The following is a 22,116-nucleotide window of genomic DNA, read 5'->3' on the forward strand; positions in this document are numbered from 1 at the left end:
ACAAGACCTAAGGCATGGCCAACATATGTTGTGGAGGCCTCGGTGACGAAGCTGAGGACTTTCTATGGAGCTCCGCGAAGTCGCTCCAGCAGGGATCACCCGTCTGCTATGCCGTCTTCCAGCGGATCCACCACTTCAACCAGCTGTCGGGCGGCCACCCTTAGCTTCTTGACGTCATCTGTACAACAATACAGCATATTCTTCACGTCAGTAAGTAACTCTTCCTTATAAGCTAAGAGTTTCTTAAGCTCCGCGGTGAAGACAGTGTTTCAGAACACAAGACCAACTACTAGAGAAAGTACTCGAGCGAGGACAAGACTTGCCTTGATGTGCTTTTTTCTGCTCATTGAGCTGTTCTTGGAGCTCGGAGTTGGATTTCTCAAGATTACGGATGTCGTTCTTGAGCAGCCATGTTTCTCGTGCCTGCTCCTACTTCAGCTTGTCGAGCTCTTTGCGAAGAACGATGTTCTTTCGAATTTCTTCCTCGATGCGTTGATCCTTCGCTTGGAGCTCTCGGAGGCCACTCTCGGCTGCCTTCAGCTTCTCAGATTTTTCTTGAGAGTGTCTGGCCACATCCTGTATAAGGGGGAAGACTGAGAAGACAAAACAACTCGACAAAGCATAATGGCAGAAGAGCAGTCATGCCTTACCAGGGTAAACCTGTACATCTCCTTGGAGATCTTCTGGAAATACCTCATGTTGTCGACCGAGAGGAGAGGATCATCCAACAGATCATTGGTGATAATGTTCTTGAATCCTCTCCCAGACATCAACAGAGTTCTAGAGTTGCCAGAAGTACCCGCAACCTCTTCAGTTGATGGCTGCAGGGCACTTGCAAGTCGAAAAGCGTTCAATAAATGAAGCCTGCGATCTAAGCAGTTAGCCGCAGGGGGTCAGACACTTACCTATGCCTTCCGTAGGAGCAGCATCGGTGGCCTCGACTTGCTCACCACCACTAGCACTGGATTCGATTTGCTGGGGCTCGGGAGGTGGTGGGTCGGGCAGAGTCGCGTCCTCATTCCCGGGCGGCAGCTATTGTGCGCTTTCCGCTTCAGGTTGTCCGACTGGCGGCTTAGGGGCTGGAGTAGCCGAGATAGGCTCTGGCTCATCCAACCCCAAAGCAGACGAAGTCCTAACAAAGCAGAATCGGATATATCATCAAACAAGTCGAAAGAGCAGAAGATACATTATGAACAAGGAGCTGCACTCATAGAGAGGATTTCTTCATGTCGGGCTTCTTAAGCCTTAGTACCCGTGGTTTTACAACCACAATACTCATTACCGGTGGCGGGGTCACACCAGCCGAGAGCGCGAGAAGCCCCGGCGAGGTACCCGCCACGGCAATGGTCACGACCCCTGCAGAAGTAGTCGACGGGTCCATCCCAGCAGTTTCTGCAGAACCACCTGCTGGAACATTATCACCCTAAGTTACCGCGGGGTTAAATAACCAGCGGCTAGATACAGGTTTATTGTTCCGAAGTTGAAGAGTCGTCACAGGGAATATTCGGAAGATAAGGGGTTATTTGGTGGATTTTTAGATAAAGTATTTGATTAACCATTTTTCAGGGTTAATTGTCCCGAAAAAAGGGGTTTTTCGAATTCCAAATCTAACTTCTACATCTGTACCATCACACCAATTATTTCCCAAGGGAATATTTTTTCACTGCATGCCACGACCATTGGATCCTTTTTTCCAAGCCTGAGAGATTTGGATTCAAGGCTCGGGGGCTGTGGGATACGTGGCATCGACTACTTATTTTTTGAATATATTCGAAGAGTAAGCAAGGAAGATTCAAGACTAATGTGACCCTCAGCCTGATTCTTTGATTCAACCTAAGACTCGGAGGCTACTCCATATGGAGTGCAATTTTCCATCGCACCCGATACCAAAGAAGTAATTCGGAGCATGAGCACCTCATAGCTTCGATGCAGCCAAGGAAGTACTCGAAGAAAAACTTCAAGACGGAGCTTCAAAAGAAGCCGAAGACTACTTTGGAAGTACTCGAGGAGCCTGCAGTACTCAGCTACGAAGAGCTCGGGGGCTTATCGGACTCGGGACTACGGGACTGTGTACATAACGTAGTTCATATAGGAATAGGGAAAAGGACATGTCCTATACCTTATCTGTGTTGTATTCTACTTGCATGCGAAGTAGAACTAGTCGATACAGAAGGAAGCTACTTGAGTTGTACTCGAGTAAGATTCCTAAGCTAGTGTCGGACTAGGATTCATGTAATCCTGTCCTTCCAGATATATAAGGGCGGGCAGGGACCCCTTCAAAACACATCAACACCCAAGGCAATACAAACCACCATACAGGACGTAGGGTATTATGCACATCGTGGCCCGAACCTGTCTAAACCTTGTGTTGCTTGCACCTTCGAGTTCTTGATCTCGGCGACACCCTACCTAAAACTCACCACCTCGGGTATACCCCTCGGTGGGCAGGCGGTAAAACACCGACACTTACTCCCCAAAACTCTAAAGTAGTGCACTTTAGGTTTGTTACTGGTGATGATCTTGTGGGGTGTTTTGCGCAAGTACTTGTGACGGTAGAGGCAGTTTATTGCATGGCAAGCCATGTTGATCGCTTCCACCGAAACAATATTCAGAATCTTGTACTCATCAAGCATGGTTCTTGTGGCTTCAATCAATGTCCTATTCTTCCTCTCCACATTGCTATTTTTTTGAGGAGTGTATGGAGCGGAGAATTCATGCTTGATCCCTTCTTAGTCAAGAAATTATTCAACATTAGTGTTCTAGAATTCCAAGCCATTGTCACTTCTTATTTCTTGATCTTCAACTCATATTCATTTTGAGCTCTTCTTATGAACTTCTTGAGTATTCCTTAAGCTTCACTTTTGTCTTGTAAAAAGAATACCCAAGTGGAACGAGAAAAATCATCAACAATGATAAAATCATATTTGTTACCGCCAATGCTAATGTATGCAATGGGTCCAAACAAATCAATGTGTATTTTTGAAGCTTCAATGGTCTTTTTGAAGTCATGATGTTCTTGGTGGGGTGTGGAGCACCAACTTGCTTCCCGGCTTGGCATGTACTACATAACCTATCTTTCTTAAAAACAACATTCGTTAGTCCTAAGATGTGGTCACTCTTTTGAAGTTTAGCCAAGTTCTTCATCCCAACATGTGTTAGGCAGTGATGCTAAAGCCAACCCAAGTTAGTTTTTGCCACTAAAAAAGTCTTGGGCTCAACTCTCTCTGTTGTGAAATCAACAAGATAGAGTTTGCCCTTCAGGCGACCCGTAAAAGCAATAGAGGAATCCTCCCTTCTAAAGATGATCATACCCTCATTAGTAAAGAGACAATTGTAGCCCTTCACACAAAGTTGTGAGACCGCCAACAAATTGTATCCCAAAGATTCGATCAAATAAATATTTGAAATTGAGTTGTCATGAGAGATAGCAATTTTACCCATACCAATTACATCCCCTTTGCTATGTCTCCATAGACAATAGTTTCGGTCTGTCATGAAGCTCTGGGGATGAAAACAAACCCTTCTCCCCAGTCATATGATTTGAGTATCCACTATCAAGCAACCATGCGGTGCCATCGGAGGAGTAGGCCTACAAAAAAAGTTAAGCTTGGAATTTAGGTACCCAAAGAGATTTGGATCCTTGTAGGTTAGATGGATACATTTTTTGAACCCACATACTTCTAAGAATAGCTTTCTTCTAAGAATAGCCTTCATAGTGTATGCTACAACATACTTGACCACTATTTTACCATTGTGGTCCATTATCATCATGTAATCGGTAGTGTAGCTTGGTGATGGCTCATACTTAACAACTTTAGCCTTGTTGGGAGCCTCAACATTTTTCTTGACTTGAGAAGAAATTGTGGTGGTCACACCATGTGCAATGTTCATCAAGTCATCAAGGTTTATTCCCTTGGTGAACATGACATATTCCTTACCTTTGACCACCTTTCGATCATTTACCTTGCCTCCTTTATAATGTCCAAGCCCATCCTTTTTTTTTGCTAGGATATCTTCCGTTCTTGTAGTTAACCTTAGGCTTGAGTTTGACATTTTCTTCGTACCCATGTTTAACTAACATGTTCAACCTTTTGAGTTGAGCATCCTTTGCTTGGATCAACTTTTCTAGCTTAGTCATGTTAGCAACATAAGCTTGTATATCAACTTTATAACATCTTAAGCAACCTTCACTTGTGGAGACATTGGAGTCAAGAGTTGCTTGGGAATTAGTTTTGGTGCTTTTCTAAAGAGCACTATAGTTTACTTTAAGGATATTATATTTGACCGTTAAGCGTGAAAATCTTTCTTGAAGTTCATATGAGTGACCTTTATGGAAGATAGTCTATCATTAGTTTATCGTATATTTACCTCACAGTTTCTTCATCAAGCACAACAAAGTGCTCTAACTCTCCTTGCAACAAATCCATCTTGCCTTCTCTAACTTCATCGGTCCCCTCGTGAGCCTCTCTTAATGTGTCTCAAATTGCCTTGTCTATTTTAACATTGCGGAATTTGTTGAATTCTTGAGCATAAAGAGAGCTTGTAATGACCCTCATGGCTTGCGCGTTGTGGAGATAGTCTTGAGCTTGCTCGGCCGTAGGTACACTATTCATCGGTGGAGTTACACCTACAACCATAAATTCCCATATAGAGGGATGAAGCCCGTAGAGATACATTTTCATGTCATATGACCACTTGGGATAGTCCGTCCCATCGAAGTAGGGAGGTTTTTCTAAGTGGACCGATTGAAATTGTGAAGAAGGATATTGATGATGTATAGTTTCGAGGGACTTGATGTAACCCTAAAAAGGATGCTCGTTGCTTTCTTCCTTGATTCGCTTTCTCATCAACTTCTTGGCCTTCTTCTCAATCTTGACTTTTATCTTTTCTTTCTCCTTTTTCTTGCTTCCAAGTCTTCACCCTCACCTTCATCGCTTTAGCTTGAGTCATAACTTGAGACAGATCCATGAATCCACCACCAGAATTCGTACACATTTATCTAAAATACGAGCTATATGACTTGGAACATTAAACTAGCCAAATTATACCAATTTCGACAAGAAAGCCCACGTGCAAAGAGAAGGCCCGAATTGCCTTAAAGGGGGACTGTATTTCGATTACAACCAAATCCATATCCATCCACACTATCACATTTGAGCCCAGTTTTAATCAATTTACCAGAAATTTCATGGGCCGAGGGCTCGCACATATAAGTAAGCTTCTCATTATTTCACATACTGCTGCTTGCATCTGAACTTTGAAGGTCTCACTCAGCAAACATTTTTTGTCCCGAGATGACACAACTGGAGTAGGAGCGTGTGTGTAGAACAACGTACCAATGCACGTACAACTAAACTAATGCTGGCTGCGTGCCAAATTAAATTAAAGCATGGACACGCAGCGTGTCAGTCACTGCGCGTGGGGCGCCATGTCCGCGTAGCCGACGCTCTTCCTGGTGGTGGGGAAGATCATGAACACCACGCTGGACAGGAAGCCCGCCCCCAGCGGCAGGTTCACCAGCAGCTCCCTCACGTCGGGCCCGGCGTCCGGGAACAGGCACCCCTGGATGCTGGCGTCGGCGAGCGCCACGGCGAGGAACACGAGCGCCGAGAAGAAGGCGTGCACGAAGTCCATCGCCGTGATCCGGAGCCTGTACAGTTCCTTGAACGTCGCCTCCCGCTCCTCGCGCGTGCCCGTGAAGTTGAACGGGTAGAAGCCCCCGAAGGTGGCCGCGCCGTGGTAGAGCTTGCCGTCGCGGCCGATGAAGCTGTCGGTGAAGGAGAGGAGCACGCACGAGGCGGCGCACGCGCCGACGAGCGACAGGACCAGGTACCGGTTCACTACGTGGCACACGCCGTGGTTGCTGAAGGACGGCGCCAGCGCCTGGAACGCCAGCACGGTGCCCGTCGGCAGGAGCTTCAGCAGGTCCGACGCGCTTGACAGGGCCGGCCGCGCCGCCGCTTTCGTCGCAGCGGCCGGCAGAGGCTTTGTTGCCGGAGCATCCTGAATAGAGGAGGATTCTTGCTGGCTTGCTGACGCTGGGATCTGGATCTGCACAGCGTTGGGATCCATAATGGCGCCGACCGATCGACGAGAGCTAGCTGCTAGCTGATGATGATGGCCGATTCAATTTCTCAGGAGACTTCAGCTTGTATAGCTCCCTAGATTCAGCATGCAAGGCAACGAGAAATGGTTGCGGAGAGCTGCACGGGAGTGATGCAGGCGTGGCCGTACCCGAAAGATTATTCTGGCCACCCACGGCACGGCCGGGCATGGCGCGACCCATGTTGCTTTGGTCATGGCAACAAGAAACTGCCGGCACGGCGGCACCGTTGCACCAGACACTGGCCCAACCATAACGGACTTCTCGTTTCAGACAGTTGGCGTGCAGGAGCCCGGGATTTGGTTGCTTACCCATACATACATGTTGTCAGCTCAATCTACGTACCGTCCTGATGGATGGCAGTAGATGATTTTAGGATGCGCACTCAATAATCAGCCACGTCAAAGAATCCAGCTTGGTTCAGAAATATGTACGTATATGACCCTCTCGGCCGGAAAGTTCGAGAAATTGGAAAAAAAAGATGTTCTATTTTGGTCTATCAACATTTCCCGTGCTAATCTTGGCCCATCAATAGCGAAACCAGGTAATTTGTCCAACAACTGACAAAACTAAGTCAAATCAAATCTTCTTATTACCTGTCAGGCTATACGCATGGTGGTCAAGAAGGAAGGACATGATGGCCAACCCCATATATTTATGTTTACATTGAATTTATTAACAATTTTGTACTAGATCTTGATGATTAAGATCTGAAAACGATGGCTGTCCATGAGTGAAGTTATTCAGAATCAAGCCACGAAGGAACACATACAAGACCAATGTTCAGAAATGGCTGATGATCATGGCCTCATGGGCCCCTTTTTGTTTTAGAAGAAGATCATGTAATTTTCTACATGAATCATTATGTTATTTTTGTGGCTGCAAGTGCCGTGTGCTGTGGGCATACTCATGTAACCAAGACGCAACTGATGGACACCCGGAAATGAAACTCTGATCTATAGACGTCTAGAAGAGCCGATAAGTGTAAAAAGTATTCTCGGTGAACTCCAGATTTGCAGAATTTGATGGCCACAATTCAGATAAACATGAGTTACCTTCATTAGTGTAACAAAGTCAAGGATGAATGAAGAGAATCCTTAACCTCAAATAAACATGAGTTACCTTCATTTGTTCACAGGAGACTGTGCAGATGATCCTTCATGAAATGTTTTGAGTGTCCAATTTGCTCAGAACCAACTATACTGACTTCTGCACCTTTGTGGACCTTAATGATCCCAGCAGAGTGCTTGTTCTGTGTGGTTGATCTCTGCTAGAGAGGGTTCAGGAGTTGGGCTCCGTATTCAATACAGGCATAATCCGTTAGGGCTTGCTTTGCAAATAGGTAAGATTATGTAATACTCCCTCCGTTCCAAATTGGAGATCGTTTTGGCAAATCTTGATACATAGCTTTTGCTTTGCACCAAGATAAACGCTATGGATCTAGATTTGCCAAAATGACCTACAATTTAGAACAGAGGGAGTAGAAGCTATCGAAACTACTCATTTTAGAGAGTTGAGAAAGAAACCAAAAAACTTTACTTGTCAAGCACAGTGATCCAAAGAAAGGAAAAATCTTGCACAAAAAATTTGATCATACTTAATACGACATAGAAAGAGCACAAAATTTAAATTTACTAATAGCTCTGAACAGCATCTGCTAATATTTCACTTAGCTGAAGAAGTTCAGTCCATATAGACAAGTGCAGACATTTTAAGTTAGTCCACCTCGTAGTCATGGGTCACATCATGCAAAGAACGAAAGAAATAAACTTGCACCAGTAGTAAACCCACTTTTACACCTAACCAGTCACCTCACCAATGCGTATACAATGCTTGTACCTTTCCTCACTTATTGAACAAATGTGGGCTGATTGCTTGCAAGTTGTCTAGCTCAAAAACATGGAATTCATTTGATTTGTTTCTAATTTAAATGAAGTGGGTAAGTCTTGTAGCATGGAAGTCACTTGAATTTGTTTCGCATATTGGAATGTTTCTACTTTCTAGCCACTATTTGAGCAGGGGGAGGTTTTTCCGTCTATTAGTTTTTCTGTTTTTGTTCAGCTAGCATGAACTATGGTAGCACTGGTTTCTTATCACAGTTATAAGAGCATAGTGTATAGGTAAATTGTAGTAGTGCTTCTTATTCAAATGAGTTGCTCACTATCTTCCTATTAAGAGACCATAAATTTGAAATTGTTGAAATGATAGTAGGTACAATGAATAGTTGTACACCAGGCCTCTCTCTTTGTAGCGGAGTCTAGTTACTAGTTAGGATCGCCAATTTCAACCATTTACCTGGAAAAGCTATATGCAATTTGTGGTTTATGCTCCCTCGTTCACCGACTTTTGATCATGACATTTTCACGTCATTCAAAAATTTAATGCAAATATGCAAAAGTATAGGTCATGCTTAAAGACCTTTAATGATAAAAAAGGCCATAAAAAATTTATATTTATGTCAATTTTTTTGAATAAGATAAATAGTGAAATGGCATGCTCATAAGTCAATGGTGATAAATATTTAGGAAACCAGGAAATACAAATTAGTGCATTAGTTAACCCTCTTGTTCTGTGGTCATGGGGAAGAAAAATTAGAAGAGACATTCTTCTGTGACTACACTATATCTGAGAAGTGAGAGTAATCTCCAAAATTGAGCAAAAGTATGCATTTTTCTGACTATGGAGCTAAACTAACATTGTAGTGCATTGCATTAGTAAATTAGGCCATCGAACTTGACAGGAAGATTACTGAGAATCAGTTGAACTAGAAATTTGCGCATCAGGAATTGTCATACCAATTGGCTAGAGTACTAAATCCCAATACTATGCTAGAGGCAGAACCAATTTATGATATCACCATCAAGATCATTAAATCATTATGTTCTGTCCAGTCTTATACTCAAAAACAGAATTAGAACAAACATTGAAATATAACAGCTCGGGGCCACAGAATATAATAGTGCTAAAATAACAATGTAGTTGCCAAGCTATATACATCATATGACTTCAGACCCAATCTACCAGATACACTGAAAATGTGCCCAGCAGTATAAAGAGCAGAGTACAACACAATTCTTGTTCTCTACTACTTGCAGTATGAAGTGAAACTACTTCCTGGTATATGCATCCTTGCTACATAAAGAAATTCACTTTTTTATTGACAAGAAAATTTGTCATTTCATTCAAAAGAATGGCAGACCTCATGATAGGGAAGTCATTTACATGTGCATGCTCTTGTCCAACAGAAAAAAAATGTGTGCTTCAGAAAAAAAAAGTACATGTCTGTTTCATGCTTCAGTATAAACCATTTGTTCGTACTTTCAGATCTCTTTGATTCCCTTTTTTATCTATTAGACTTATGTCTTCTATAATCAGACCTTTGCATTCTTAGCTTTGGCCTGAAACATTTTCATTTCAGTTGTAAATAAAAAAGGGCTATACTAGTTTAAGTTCCAGATTTCTAGGAGGAACCGAAAAGCATTGGAAATCTTGATCCATCTTTTCTAATCCTGATCATAGATATTTTCATGCACTCTATTACAGGAATATATCATTTGATGGTTGTTGGCAGCTACTGACTGGGCCTGGTGTGTACAGCTGCTTCTGCTTGTAAATTACATAAGCATCCACCAACACTCACCCTCTTTCTTCTCCGACTTGACGGTGAACTTATGCACAGGCTTTGCAAATCTGCTAAGTGTATTGACAAGAAGATTAGACTGGTCAACCTCACAAGTGACCGTGAAAGCATCTTCCTTGATAGTCTCCTCATCGGCATGTGCTGTTTCATCAGGAATATCTGTGGCTTCTACCTTCGGCGAGATGCTTAGGGTTGGTGGATCCTCCAGTTTTACCATGGAAGCAGACTTGTGCACAGTACTCCTTTGCTCCTGTTCTTCTGCAATTACTGACAAAGATGCATGCACAATTAGTGGACAAAAGAGGTTCATCTAAGCACACAGTTCAGAAAACCACGAAGTAGTGAGAAAAAAAAAAGCAAATAGCAAACATATCGATAGTGAGGCATCTCACCTTCCTTGGGCTTTGTGACCTGTTTCTCCATCGCTGCAACAAGTTGCTCTTCCTTAGAGTCATCACAGTTCTGATCTGAGACTAATACCGGAGACCCAATGGCCACTGCATCAGAACAATCATCAGCACATTCAGACACTATCATCAGTGAACACCCTCAAACAGTGCAGAATGTACAATTTCAAATCATGGAAAACAGACACAAAGCCATTATAAAAATCAGCATTCAATCCATATAAATGATTTAATCAGGGGAAGCAACAACTCCTCACCTTTCTTCCTATTCAGTGCTGCCCCAGCTACTTTAGATTTCGCTCGTCTCCTCCTCCTCTTTGTTGTAGCCGCCTCTTCCACCTCCACAGGCACCGCGGCCTCTGGTGCTGATGTCCTCTGGCTTCCCTGAAAGGTGGCTGGGGCCGGCATATCCATTTTATATGCCACGGTCCTCCTTGTCTCATTCCCACCTTCAAGTGGCTTTGTAGCCTGTTCCTCCACCACAGTAACCACTTCATCCTCTTTAGGACAATCACAACTTCTATCTGTAGACCCGATGGCCACTTCAGAAGAATCATCTGCACATATAGACATTGGCATAAGGGACTGCTCACGAACAATATCAAAGTTTACAATTTGAAATTACAGCGAACGACGAACAAAAAATCAGCAACAAAATCTGCATTCCAACAATCGAAGTTAATAAGGGGAAGTGAGACCTTGTCCTCACCTTTCTGCCCCTTCGGTGCTGCCGCCGCCACCTTAGATCTTGTAGACCTTCTTGTCCTTTTCTTTGTACCCACCTCTTCTGCCTCAATAGGCACTGCTGTCCTCTGGCTCCGCCGCAGGATGGCTGGCGCTGGCACCTCCTCCATCTCATGCACCACATGCGTCTTTGTCACATTCTGACTTTTTGTGACATCTTCCTCCAGCACCACGACCATATTGTGCGTTTTAGGATCATCACAGTTCTTTTCTGAAACTACTGCAGACCCAATGGCACCATCACAAGAATCAGCTGCAAATTCAGAAATTAGCATAAGGAAATGTTTGCCAACAAACCATTTCAAATTACGATAAAGGAAGGACTCTTTCTGGCAGATAACTGAAAATCTGCATTCAAGCAATCCAAGTTAATGAGGGAAAGCGAGAACTTGTCCTCACCTTTCGGCTCCTCCAGTACTGCGGCCTCTTCAGCCCCTTTCTGATCCAAAGCCATCTTCATCTTCGATCTCGCAGACCTCCTCATCCTTCTCTTTGCTGTGGCTACCTCTTCCGTCTCCACAAGTGCCATGCCCTCCCCTGCCGCCGTCCTCTGGCTCCCTTGCAAGGTGTCAGGGGCCAGCACCGTCACCTCCTCCTTATGCGCCGCGGCCTTCCTTGTCTTCACCCGCGCACGGCCACCGCGGGGAAGCGGGCAACGGTGCCCCTGCTCCTGCCCGATTACCTCTTCCACCTGCACAGGCGCCACGACCTCCCGTGACGCCGCTCCCTGGCTTCCCTGCAAGGTGACTTGGTCTTGCACATCCTGGTCCATCTTATCCGCCGCGGCCGTCCTTGCCTTGGACCGCGCACGACCGCCGCGGGGGAGCGGGCTCCCGTCTGTCTTCTCCTCCTCGATAATCACTTCATCCGCCGATTTCATCGCCGGTGGCGGCGGCGCCCTCCTCCCGATCTCGTCGAGCCCGTCCACCTAACCCAGTAACCCACACAACAAACAACCGCCACGCGCGTCAAATCGACATCCACCGCTCGCTCCACAAGGCCTCACACACGCGCAGAAGGAACAGATTCCGCAGAGATTCACCGAAGGGGATAGGGGACTGGAAGATGCTCACCGACGGGAGGGCCTGGAGCGCGTCCGCCATGGCCGCGTTGGACATGTTGGCGCGGACGGCGTTGCGCTTGCACAGCGCCTGGAGCTCGCGGCGCGAGAGGGCATGGAAATCCATGGCCGCCGCCACCGCCGGTTCTGCTGCCGCTGCCGCCGCCTCCTCTCTGTCTCTACTCTCTAGTGCCTTCTCATCTTACCTCTTCGCGATCCGCCGCTAGTTTGAATATTTGAACGTTAGAAGAGAACGCTGCTCGGGGGTTGGGGTTTGGTACGTTGGGGTAAGGTTGCGGGGTCGCTGCACATGGGCCCTTACTCGCGCCGAAGATCGCAGCTTTGCAGTCAGCGGGGCTAACGGATGGCCGAGATGCGAGGTCAAGTGCACAACTGGGCCGGCACATGTGGCACGGCACCATCAGGGCATAACGGGCCTGAAAATTTCTAGCATCCCAAAAGTGTGTGATTTTTTTACAAGAAAATATCCATGTACCCTCTTGAATGTTTTACTATGCTTGATTTTCCATATGAACATTGCATAGAACCTCCACCCCAAGCTTCCTAGGTTCCACAGCTCCTAGCCCTCTTCCCTTCCTCCGTCGGAGTTTTGCCATCCTCCTACCTTTATCACCGTGGACAACCTCGCAGCAAACATCCCCACGGTGGAGACATTCAAGTACACTTTACTGACAATTTCAACAATATTTTTGGTTCGATGGAGAAGAATCTCGCCGGCTTCCTCAGCCCCTTCAAACAGACACATAACACGGTCTCCTTTGGCCAGCTGCGAATGGTTGCTGTCGATAATCTTGCCGATACGGTTTCCTTTGGGGATCTTGATGTAATTCTATCCTCCTTGAGGATTCTTATGTAATTTGAATGCTATAATATAATACTTGTGTTTAAGTATAAAAATCTATGCTTAATTTTTTGGTATTAGAAGCGTCTGGTCCTGCGCAACACCATGTTCGTGGTGAATTGGTAGTGACCAGGGCAGCAGCTCAACGTTCCAAAAGGGTAGTCCTTGTGCTATGAAGGTGCCACGGTGGCGTGGTGGCATCTCACCCGCCCAATAAGCCTTCACCCAGCTCCGCATTCGTAACCACGACCACGAGCCGGCCTACCGAGATGGCTGATCTACACCGTATCTCTATTGGAGCTGTATCTCCAACAGCATTGACTTCAGCATAGCCTCATGCCTCTCATATCATTTTGATGAATTTTAGGTGCACAAGATTAATCAAACAAAAACAATTGCCCTACTTTTTGAAAAGAATTGGATTGTTAAAGAATTGTTTACTAGAAAAATTGGTGGGAATCAATCATTCAAAAATGAAAAATACAAAAGTATACTGGCCCAGTGACTTCTAAGATGAACCATTTCGATCTACTTTTTCAAAAATTATAAAAATTCAAAATGTTAGATCTACATTTTTAGAAAAACATTAGATGGGTCAAAGTTGTTGACTCAACCAAAACTTGTTTGTAATCAACCATTTTGAAAAAAAAAACATGCTGAATATAAAATAAGAAAAAACTATTCCATCCATTCCTGCGCTTGAATTGGAATCCGTGTCTTGTTTTCCCTGCAAACATGCTCCGCTCACCTCAAAAGAAGGCATGAAAAATAAAGCTTTTACAACGTGCCACGTGGAATATGCTTCAGTTTTAATTTCAGAAGTTTCAGTCCTTCACTAGCAGCTGACAACTCCTGTTGTTTCCTCTTTATTTTCTCAATTTTCACACAGTTCTCTGTGCCAAGTTAGCTAATAATCTGTGTACCATTTCAATTACCATACTTGTTATCAAGTTGTTCTCTGTTACTCTGAAAATGACACCCTATTGTTTTAATAATGTGGCCCTCTTATTGTTCTCTCCTTTTCTTACAGCTGATTCCCTTAGCAGTCATGCTATTTAATTTGTTGTTGCTGTGCTCTGAATGAACAGATTCCACATCACGTTGTTGATTGCTGGATCATGAATTGTAATGATAGAACTACCTAAATTACTACTATCTGCTGTGTAATGAATCTGAACTCATTTTGGCTTCAAGTTTGAGTCCTACATTTTGCCTAGCTGAATTACTTTGCATTGATGTTGATATATTGCATGATTTTTTTTATGTAACGGGAGGGGCTCATCAGGTCCCCTACTGATTATATATTAAATAAAGAAAAGGTACAAAAAAAAGATGTAAAAGATCCAAAAAAATACAAGAATCAACCAGAAGAGTTTATCCATTCTTCTAAAGAAAGCTTGTGTTTGGGTCGTACTTGATGCATAACGAGTTCCTTTCTGAAGAAGGCACGATAACCAATTAGTGAGGGTTGAATTCCGTGAAAGAATAGATCATTTCTTGATGTCCAGATTGTCCAGCATAGCAAGATGATGATGCTCATAAAGTTTGATGTGTTGAGTTGTATGTTGAGACTATCCATGATTTTAAAAATTGAATCTGAGTCCGCTGGCTGTATCTGCAAAAGATTCTATCAGGAAAGTGCCAAGGGGCATTGGAAGAAAAGATGGTGTAGTGTTTTCTCACTGCTAGTATTACAGACAGCAGTCATAAGACGGTAGAGCCATATTCTTTCTTCTAAAAATGTTTCTATGACATTCAGGTACTTAGGATTAAAACACACTAGATTCTAGTATAAAGTTTGTGTGTTTGATCTTTTGTATGTGTGCTAAAACTTGAATGCAAAGGGAAAAAAGGTACTTGTGTAATTCTGGAAAATTTAGGTCCTTTGGTGTAAAATGGGTGAGAATGGGAGGTAAAATCAAAACATATGAAGGTTGTTTGGCAAAAAGGCAAGAACTTAAATAGAGGTGAAACTACCCTAAGGATTCAAGTGGAGTGTAGATTTTAAATAGAATTTCTCTGAAGTTTAAAATTTTGCCAAGTTTTAAGTTAGATTCAAATCTTTAACTCTTTTAAAACTAAACCTTAAAGCAAAGTTATAGATCTTGTTAAGCTCCACATTTTTGCTTTTGGGCACAATTTCATTTGAGCTATGGTTTGAAAGTTAACCTAGATTTACAGTGGAGTCCCTGCATTTTTGGAGAATTGTAGACAAGTCCTTGTCTTCAACCTCCAGCTCCCTCTTCTCTCTGTTCTCTCTGCGCCCGACCCCGCCGCCCTCGCCGGCCATTTTTCTGAGCCTAGCTGCCCCCGCGCCGCTCTTCTCCGTGCCACGTGCTGGTCCAGCACCGCGCCCGCCGCTTCCCGGCCTCTGCTGGACCCCTCCTTGCCCCTCCACGTCGCGCCGCCGTCGCCCAAGCCGCCATGCGCGCCGCCGAGCTTGCCAGCACCTGCTCTCGCTCGCCGTGCCTCCTCCTCGACTTGAAGCACGTCCCTAAGCTCCCCACAGACTCACTCTTGCACTCACGCACGCCCATTTTACTTCTTTTTCTTCTTCCCGGGCACGACGCCCCGCCGGAGCTCCGCCGCAGCTCCTGCTCACCGTCGTCAGCCGCCTCCGCCGCCTCCCACCCGCAATCCAGTACTCCAGCAGCATCGCCGCCACCCACTGGTGCTCACAGACCCGCCCAATTTCAATTTCCCGCACCCGAGCAGCCCCGACCATGGCGCCGGTGAGCTCGAGCTCCGCCGCCGCTCGGTCTCGTCGCCGTCCCGACACCTCGCCATCTCTTAGCCCCGGCCAAGCATACCATCAGCACCACATCATCGTGAGGAAGCTTCCTAGCTACTTCCCCGCCGCTCTCTTGCCCTCCGGCCACCGGAACGCCATCGCCGCCCCTCGGAGTCCCGCCGCCCGCCTCTATTCGCCGTCGACTCGCCGCCTCGGCCCCAATCTTCCCCAACACCGGGCACCCCCGTGACCGCCGTGAGTTCCTGAATCTTTTCCCGCACTTTCCCCTCACTGAACCTTTTCCCCCACTTTCCCCTCGCCGCAGGTGAGCCCCCTCGCCGGAATTCGATCGCCACCGATCAGTTTCCCTGTGTAGCCCGGCCAAGAACCCAATTGCAAAGATTCAAATCTTTCCAGGGGCCTTTCTTTGGAAAATCAGAACCCCCCATCTAAAATCAGCCAACTTTGAAAATTCATAGGAAATTGTAGAAAAACCCAAAAATGGTCAAACTAGTTTTGTTGTGCTCTAGAAGTTTAGCTCTACAACTTTGCTTATTAGAGTCTGGTTTCGAACCAAATGCTTTTTGAGTTATTTTAAAGTTTAGCAAAAGGGTATCTTGAGTATAACTTTTGAATGCTAGCTTTATTGCTTGTGATTTTTGGTATGTAGTGATAAGGCTTGGATTCCCGATCTTCCGAAAGGTTCAGATAACTATCGATTTGGGCAGATTCGAGACACACCAATCCGGCTTCAAATCCAAAGAAATGAACCCTGCAATCTTAGCACCACGAATCCTCTGGTTATCAACCTAGCTGCTGCTCGATTGACCTTGCCAAGAAGGCTTACTCTTGCCTGCGAATCGAAGAACACAAGCAAGTGCACGGAGAAGCAACCAAATCACAGAAAGCAATCGATTCAACTCACGAGTGGGGTTCCACAACCGAAGAACGGCGTCCTGTTCTTGACAGAAATGAACTAAGCAAAACCCAACCCTAGAGGAGGGGGGTGGCGGCTGGATAAGAGGAGTTTGGGGCGGCCAAGACCCCCTGGTCGCAACCCTAGTGGGCCAAGACAAGATACACGGCCCAAAGGACCAAAGACAGTGGCGCAACACTGAGACAGATTCTGGACACCAACTTGTGGAATATTTTCCCGTCGACTCCTGATGAATTTGGGCCTGGGACCAACGCCATTTGAAAGGTTATCTTCTTAGCTTTCCATCCATGTAAAGATCACCCAAATCCGAGTCCATATGTGACCTGGGCGTCCATTTTAGCGCAGACTGCTCCTGGAGCCCAAAAACAGACGCGAGGCCAATTGGTTTGGGCCTCCCTCTTGACTTGTATGTCCTTGCTGGTCCTCCACGCCTCCAAGCCCTTCTCCAAGTATTCCTTGGCCTTCTCCATGGTTCCTAATCACAATATAATCATTCGGTAGCAATCTATTCTCATAATCATATGAAGAGGCGTTTAGGAACGAGCTCACCTCTAGATTCAATTGTTGTGCTCGAGCTCTAGTGATTGGACCTTGAACATTCAGTGGAGGATTGTTGTTTGTATCCAAAGGAGTGATGTCCTCATCATCCTCCCCCTCTTGAATTGCAGTCGTCCTCGACTCAAACTCATCTTCTTCTCCCAAGTATGGCTTTAAATCTGAAATGTTAAAGGTGGGACTAACCCCAAACTCGGGAGGCAACTCAAGCTTATATGCATTGTCATTTATTTTCTCAATTATTTTGAAAGGACCGTCAGCCCTGGGCATCAACTTAGACTTTCTCAATTCTGGAAATCTATCCTTTCTAAGGTGTAACCAAACTAAATCTCCTGGTTGAAGTTTAATTTCTTGTTTACCTTTACTACCAGTGATTCTATACTTTTCGTTCATCTTCTCAATGTTGTGCTTAGTTGTCTCATGCATTTGCAAAATAAATTCAGCACGTTTCTTGGCATCACTATGAATACTCTCTCTAGCAGGTAAAGGCAATATATCAATTGGAGCAAGGGGGTTGAAACCATACACTACCTGAAAAGGACTTACCTTGGTGGTGGAATGTGTTGCCCGATTGTATGCAAACTCCACATGAGGCAAACATTCTTCCCACACCTTCAAATTTTTCTTCAAAACAGCCCTCAACATGGTGCCCAAGGTGCGGTTCACCACCTCTATTTGTCCATCGGTTTGTGGGTGACATGTTGTAGAGAACAGCAGCTTTGTTCCCAACTTGTTCCACAGAGTGCGCCAAAAGTGACTCAAGAATTTAGCATCACGATCTGAAACAATAGTTGAAGGCATACCATGCAAACGAACAATCTCTTTGAAAAAGAGGTCAGCAATATGAACAGCATCATCACTCTTATGACATGGTATGAAGTGTGCCATCTTAGAAAAACGATCCACCACCACAAAGATGCTATCCCTCCCCCTCTTAGTTCGAGGCAATCCCAAAACAAAGTCCATCGAAATGTCTGTCCAAGGAATAGAAGGAACGGGAAGAGGCATGTATAAACCATGCGGATTCAAGCGTGACTTAGCTTTTTGACATGTGGTGCAGCGCGCCACGAATCGCTCAATATCTCTTCTCATCTTTGGCCAAAAGAAATGTGAGGCTAAAACATCCTCCGTCTTCTTAGCACCGAAATGTCCCATCAGCCCTCCTCCATGCGCTTCCTGTAACAACAAGTGACGAACGGAACCAACTGGAATGCATAGGCGGTTAGCTCTAAACAATAGCCCATCATTGATCACAAACTTATTCCATGTACGTCCCTCTCTACAATTCAGCAACACATCTTTAAAATCAGGATCAAGTGCATATTGTTCTTTTATCGATTCAAGTCCAAAAAGATGACAATCAAGTTGGGACAACAGGGTATATCGCCTAGACAAGGCATCCACAATCACATTATCCTTCCCTTTCTTGTGTTTGATAACATAAGGGAAAGATTCAATCAGCTCTACCCACTTTGCATGTCGACGGTTCAGATTATTTTGAGAGCGAAGATACTTAAGTGATTCATGATCGGAATGGATAACAAACTCCTTAGGCCACAAATAATGACGCCACGTTTCTAAAGAACGTACAAGAGCATACAATTCCTTATCATACGTGGAGTAATTTAAAATGGGACCATGCAGTTTTTCACTGAAGTATGCAACGGGTTTACCATCCTGCATTAAAACAGCCCCAATGCCAACTCCGCTAGCATCACATTCAAGCTCAAAAGTCTTACCAAAGTTCGGAAGTTGCAGCAATGGTGCGTGTGTAAGCTTGCCCTTCAAAGCATCAAAGGACTCATCATGTGCCTTTCCCCAATGGAACACCACCCCTTTCTTTGTCAACTCATGCAAGGGGGCTGCAATGGTGCTGAAATCTTTGACGAAACGGCGGTAAAATCCTGCAAGACCAAGAAAACTCCTCACCTGCGTGATGGTTTGGGGAACCGGCCAACTCTTGATTGCTTCAATTTTTGACTCATCCACCTCAATTCCCTGTGGAGTAACAACATAGCCAAGGAAAGAAACTCGATCCGTGCAAAAGATGCACTTCTCAAGGTTACCAAACAAACAAGCATCACGTAAAGCGTTAAAAACAGCACGTAGGTGATCCATGTGTTCATCCAAAGACTTGCTATAAATCAAGATATCATCAAAGTAAACTACCACAAATCGTCCAATGAAAGCCCTCAAAACCTCATTCATTAAGCGCATGAAAGTGCTAGGTGCATTAGTCAAACCGAAAGGCATTACTAACCACTCATACAACCCAAATTTGGTTTTAAAAGCTGTTTTCCATTCATCTCCAAGTTTCATTCTAATCTGGTGGTAGCCACTTCACAAATCAATCTTTGTGAAAATTATAGAACCGCACAACTCATCAAGCATGTCATCAAGCCTAGGAATAGGATGACGGTACCGAATTGTAATATTATTGATAGCTCTACAATCAACACACATACGCCAAGTACCATCTTTCTTTGGAACTAAAAGCACAGGAACAGCACAAGGACTAAGGCTCTCACGTACATACCCACGGTCCAAAAGTTCTTGGACTTGTCGCTGAATTTCCTTAGTCTCCTCGGGGTTGGTTCGGTAGGCTGCTCGGTTGGGCAAAGTTGCCCCCGGAATCAAGTCGATTTGATGTTCTATTCCTCTCACAGGTGGCAGCCCCGGTGGTACCTCAGCTGGAAAAACATCCTCGTACTCCTGCAAAAGGTTAGTGACAGTAGGAGGTATCGAGCTAGAGATATAATCAAGTGAAAACAAAGCTTGTTTGCAAAGGAAGGCATAGCAAACATCATCTACAGAAATTTCAGCAATGTCACATTTTGTTGCAAGCATAACTCCACCCTTCAATTTAATGCCCTCGTTCTTAGAATTAGGTGCAGGTTTATCCCTTTTATGTGGCAAATCAGATTTTGCTACTTGTTGATTTTCAGATTTTGTGTCATTCAAACTAGCAGCTCGCTCTTTCTCAGCTTGTACAATTTCAGCAGGGGTCAAAGGTAGCAAAGTATATTTCTTTCCTTTATGCACAAAGGTGTATTTGTTACTTCTACCATGGTGTGTGGCATCATTATCATGTTCCCAAGGCCTACCCAACAAAAGGGAACAAGCTTGCATAGGTACCACATCACAATCAACCGAATCTGAATATGACCCAATGGAAAAAGAAACTCTGCAAGTTTGTGTTACCTTAGCTTTTCCCGAATCATTTAGCCACTGAATATGGTATGGATGTCGGTGTGGCCGTGTGGTCAAGCCAAGCTTCTTGATCAACTCAGAACTTACCAAATTATTGCAACTACCTCCATCAATAATGACTCGCACACGTCGGTTGTTGATGACGAAGAAAATCTGAAATAGATTGTGGCGTTGCAGCTGGTCGGGCTGTTGCACTTGTGTGTTGAGCACCCGCTGAACAATGGCGCTCCTATAGGTCGCTGTATCCTCTCCTCCAAGGATCTCTTCTTCACCATCATCATTTTCTTTCTCTTCTTCATCTTCAATGTCAGAGGTGCTGATGTAGCCATCCTCTGTAGCAATGTATGCTCGCTGACTTGGGCAGTCCTTCTGCACATGGCCAAGCCCATGGCAACGGTGGCATTGGATGCCAGAGGTGCGCCCCGTTGATGCCATGGATGATGAACTCTTTGCGGGTACCTGCGCAGAATTTTTACCTAAATCGGAGGACCGTGTGGGCACTGCAGCAACTCCTGAAGCTGCTGGTCGCTTGCTAGCTGGTGGTGGTGGCATCCGGAAAGTTGCAGACTTGTTCAGCCCCGTTGATGTCGTTGTTCGTGGCGTGTAGGAGGTGGTGGACTTGCCCCTGCCTTGCTGCTCACGTCCCTGCAATTCCTTCTCTGCAAGCATAGCAAACTGAAACAACTGGTTGATAGTGTTAAATTCCTTATAATCAACAATGTCCTGAATCTCACGCCTTAGACCCGAATAAAAACGACAAATAGAATCCTCAGGCCCCTCCACAACACCACAACGCATCATGCCCTTTTGGAGCTCCCCATAGTAATCTTGGACAGATTTCTCTCCTTGCTCTAGGCGCATCAATTTCTTACGCAAGTCTCTATGGTAGGAAGGGGGAACAAAACGATCACGCATAGCTATCTTAAGTTGTTCCCATGTGGTTGGTAAAGCATTTTCTGTAGCTAACCCACTCCACCAAATGATTGCAAAATCCTTAAACTCACTAGAGGCTTGTCGAACTCTATGTCTTTCAGGAACAAGGTGGGCACTAAATTTCTGCTCTATTGTCATCTCCCAATCAAGATACCCCTCAGCATCATAATGGCCTGAAAAAGGTGGAATTGTGAACTTTACCTTAGCATAAGGATCATCGGGAGCATGTTGGGCATGACCTTGATGTCGATGACCTCCCATACCTCTCCTATTCTCACGTAGACAATGTCGTAGCATCGCTGTTCGGGTGGCTGCAGCATCTATGTTTCCATCCTCATCAAAAATAGCATTTTCATTCGAGTTGTTTCCTCCCATATCTTCCTCATTTGGTAGACGGTTTTCTAACTCTGTAACCTTATCGGTTAAAGTAGATATCCGCCTATCCAACCTCTCTATGCTGCTACCAAGCTTGAGATCAATTAGTGCATCGGTGACAGCCTTCTTGATTGCATCATTCATCCCTCTCTGGGATTCCTCCATGGCAGCTTGAAGTTGAGCTCTACTAACACACTCATTGAAATCTTTGGGAGAGTTTGCCTGTTCATCCCCTGCCATTACAAACAACAACACGGCAGCAAGCAGTGAAGGTTATCCCTAATAAAAGACTACAAGCTGTAGTGGTGCCTCTCAATCATGCAAAATGGCAGCTCCTCCACAAGCACTTGCAAAAGTTCTTACCAATCACAAAACAAGAGTTGGTGCAATCGGCGGCTGGTTCGTGATGCTTGTGAGGAGGTGGCACCAAGATTGCAAGGGTCCTCTTTCTATACCGATCTGAAGGAATATGTGGAGCTTGGGAGGGCACAGAGATAAATATATATGTGGTACAAAAGTTAGTAACCGATAGCAATGCTGAATTATAGTCCCAAGTTGT

General features: G+C 45.0%; 1 protein-coding gene and 1 pseudogene across 1 annotated transcript; both read right to left on the reverse strand.

Moving 5' to 3' along the window:
• Positions 1–5,409: 5,409 nt before the first annotated feature.
• LOC112892609 (protein DMP7-like) lies at positions 5,410–6,072 on the reverse strand. The gene has a single exon (XM_025959743.1). It carries the CDS (start codon positions 6,070–6,072, stop codon positions 5,410–5,412), a length of 663 nt encoding a protein of 220 aa, XP_025815528.1.
• A 3,228-nt stretch (positions 6,073–9,300) lies between these two features.
• On the reverse strand, positions 9,301–21,722 carry LOC112892610 (annotated as a pseudogene).
• Positions 21,723–22,116: the final 394 nt, after the last annotated feature.

The sequence above is a fragment of the Panicum hallii genome, chromosome 5 (assembly GCF_002211085.1).
Source record: "Panicum hallii strain FIL2 chromosome 5, PHallii_v3.1, whole genome shotgun sequence".
NCBI lineage: Eukaryota > Viridiplantae > Streptophyta > Magnoliopsida > Poales > Poaceae > Panicum > Panicum hallii.

Excerpts from the sequence above, each read along its gene's own strand:
- LOC112892609 (XM_025959743.1), bottom strand. The coding sequence starts at position 6,072 with ATGGATCCCAACGCTGTGCAGATCCAGATCCCAGCGTCAGCAAGCCAG.